The sequence below is a fragment of the Echinops telfairi genome, unplaced genomic scaffold (assembly GCF_000313985.2).
Source record: "Echinops telfairi isolate 266 unplaced genomic scaffold, ASM31398v2 ScPeMD7_23;HRSCAF=83, whole genome shotgun sequence".
In the NCBI taxonomy this organism is placed as follows: domain Eukaryota; kingdom Metazoa; phylum Chordata; class Mammalia; order Afrosoricida; family Tenrecidae; genus Echinops; species Echinops telfairi.
Window position 1 is genome coordinate 30,956,434 of NW_022103920.1, and position 943 is coordinate 30,957,376.

The 943-nt window shown below is 39.4% G+C and overlaps 1 protein-coding gene across 1 annotated transcript in view; it reads right to left on the minus strand.

Moving 5' to 3' along the window:
• Positions 1-426: 426 nt before the first annotated feature.
• The window catches only part of FOXP2 (forkhead box P2), a 301,261-nt gene continuing 300,744 nt past the window's right edge, over positions 427-943 (minus strand). Inside the window, exon 17 of the mRNA XM_045288939.1 lies at positions 427-799. Coding sequence (XP_045144874.1) covers positions 655-799 — 145 coding nt within the window. The 3' untranslated portion in view covers positions 427-654. The remainder of the gene's footprint in view (positions 800-943) is intronic.

The window sequence follows — 943 nt, forward strand, 5'->3', positions numbered from 1 at the left end:
AACAGTCTAATTACTGTGTTTGTAATAACTAACTTATGTCATTTACAGTTGGTGGCACCAACATAAAAAACTAATGTTCTGTTGTTTAAAATTCAGCTAGATACAAGCAGTGACACTAATTTCTGATACTACTCCTGTGCAAATTAAAAACAATAGCAACAAGTTGAACTTGACCAGCAATTGTTTCTAACATTACGACTACTGAATGCTGGGAAAATTCACATTAATGAAACTAACACTATTTTTGGCAGTATATGAGGCGCGTTTGCTTTCTACAGGACATGTATCCTCATATTCAGTAATTTCATGAACCCTTAAGAGCCACATTTTTTAAATGGGCAAAGCCATTATAGAAATAACAGTTTGTTTTTTTTCCAAGAAAATCAGTTTTTGTCTTTTTTTTTCTTAAAAAAAAAAGAGGGAGAGGGAAAGGGGAGAGAGAGTAATAGGGAGATAGAGAGAGAGAAAAAACAAGCAATTTGCCTGTTGGTACTGGATCCCAAAGGGCTGGCTTGGTAAGTTCCTTTAGGGCTGTCTCCGTGATCCATGCTTAATAAATAGTCACAGTAAAAAGTTGTCAAATATTCATGGTTGTGGAGTGGTCATGAAGGTCAGTGATATGTCCCTTCATTCTGAGGTTTCACGAGTCAGTTTTCATTCCAGGTCTTCGGATAAAGGCTCTTCTTCAATCTCTCTATCGTCTTCTAACTCTGGACTGTGGTTCGCTGTGGTCACTAAGGACATTGGGCAGTCTTCATCCTCCGCAATCCCAGGCTCTTCCTTGACGTGGATTGAGTGTCTGAAAAACATGGAGATGCATCAAAGTTTGATGGCAAGGCTAACCCAGTTTGACCAACCTTGGATGGAGGAGGCCAACTGACAGAAGGCAAGAAAACACAGCATTGCTTTCCTCACAGTAACGTCTGGTTGCATGAGCTGGTTA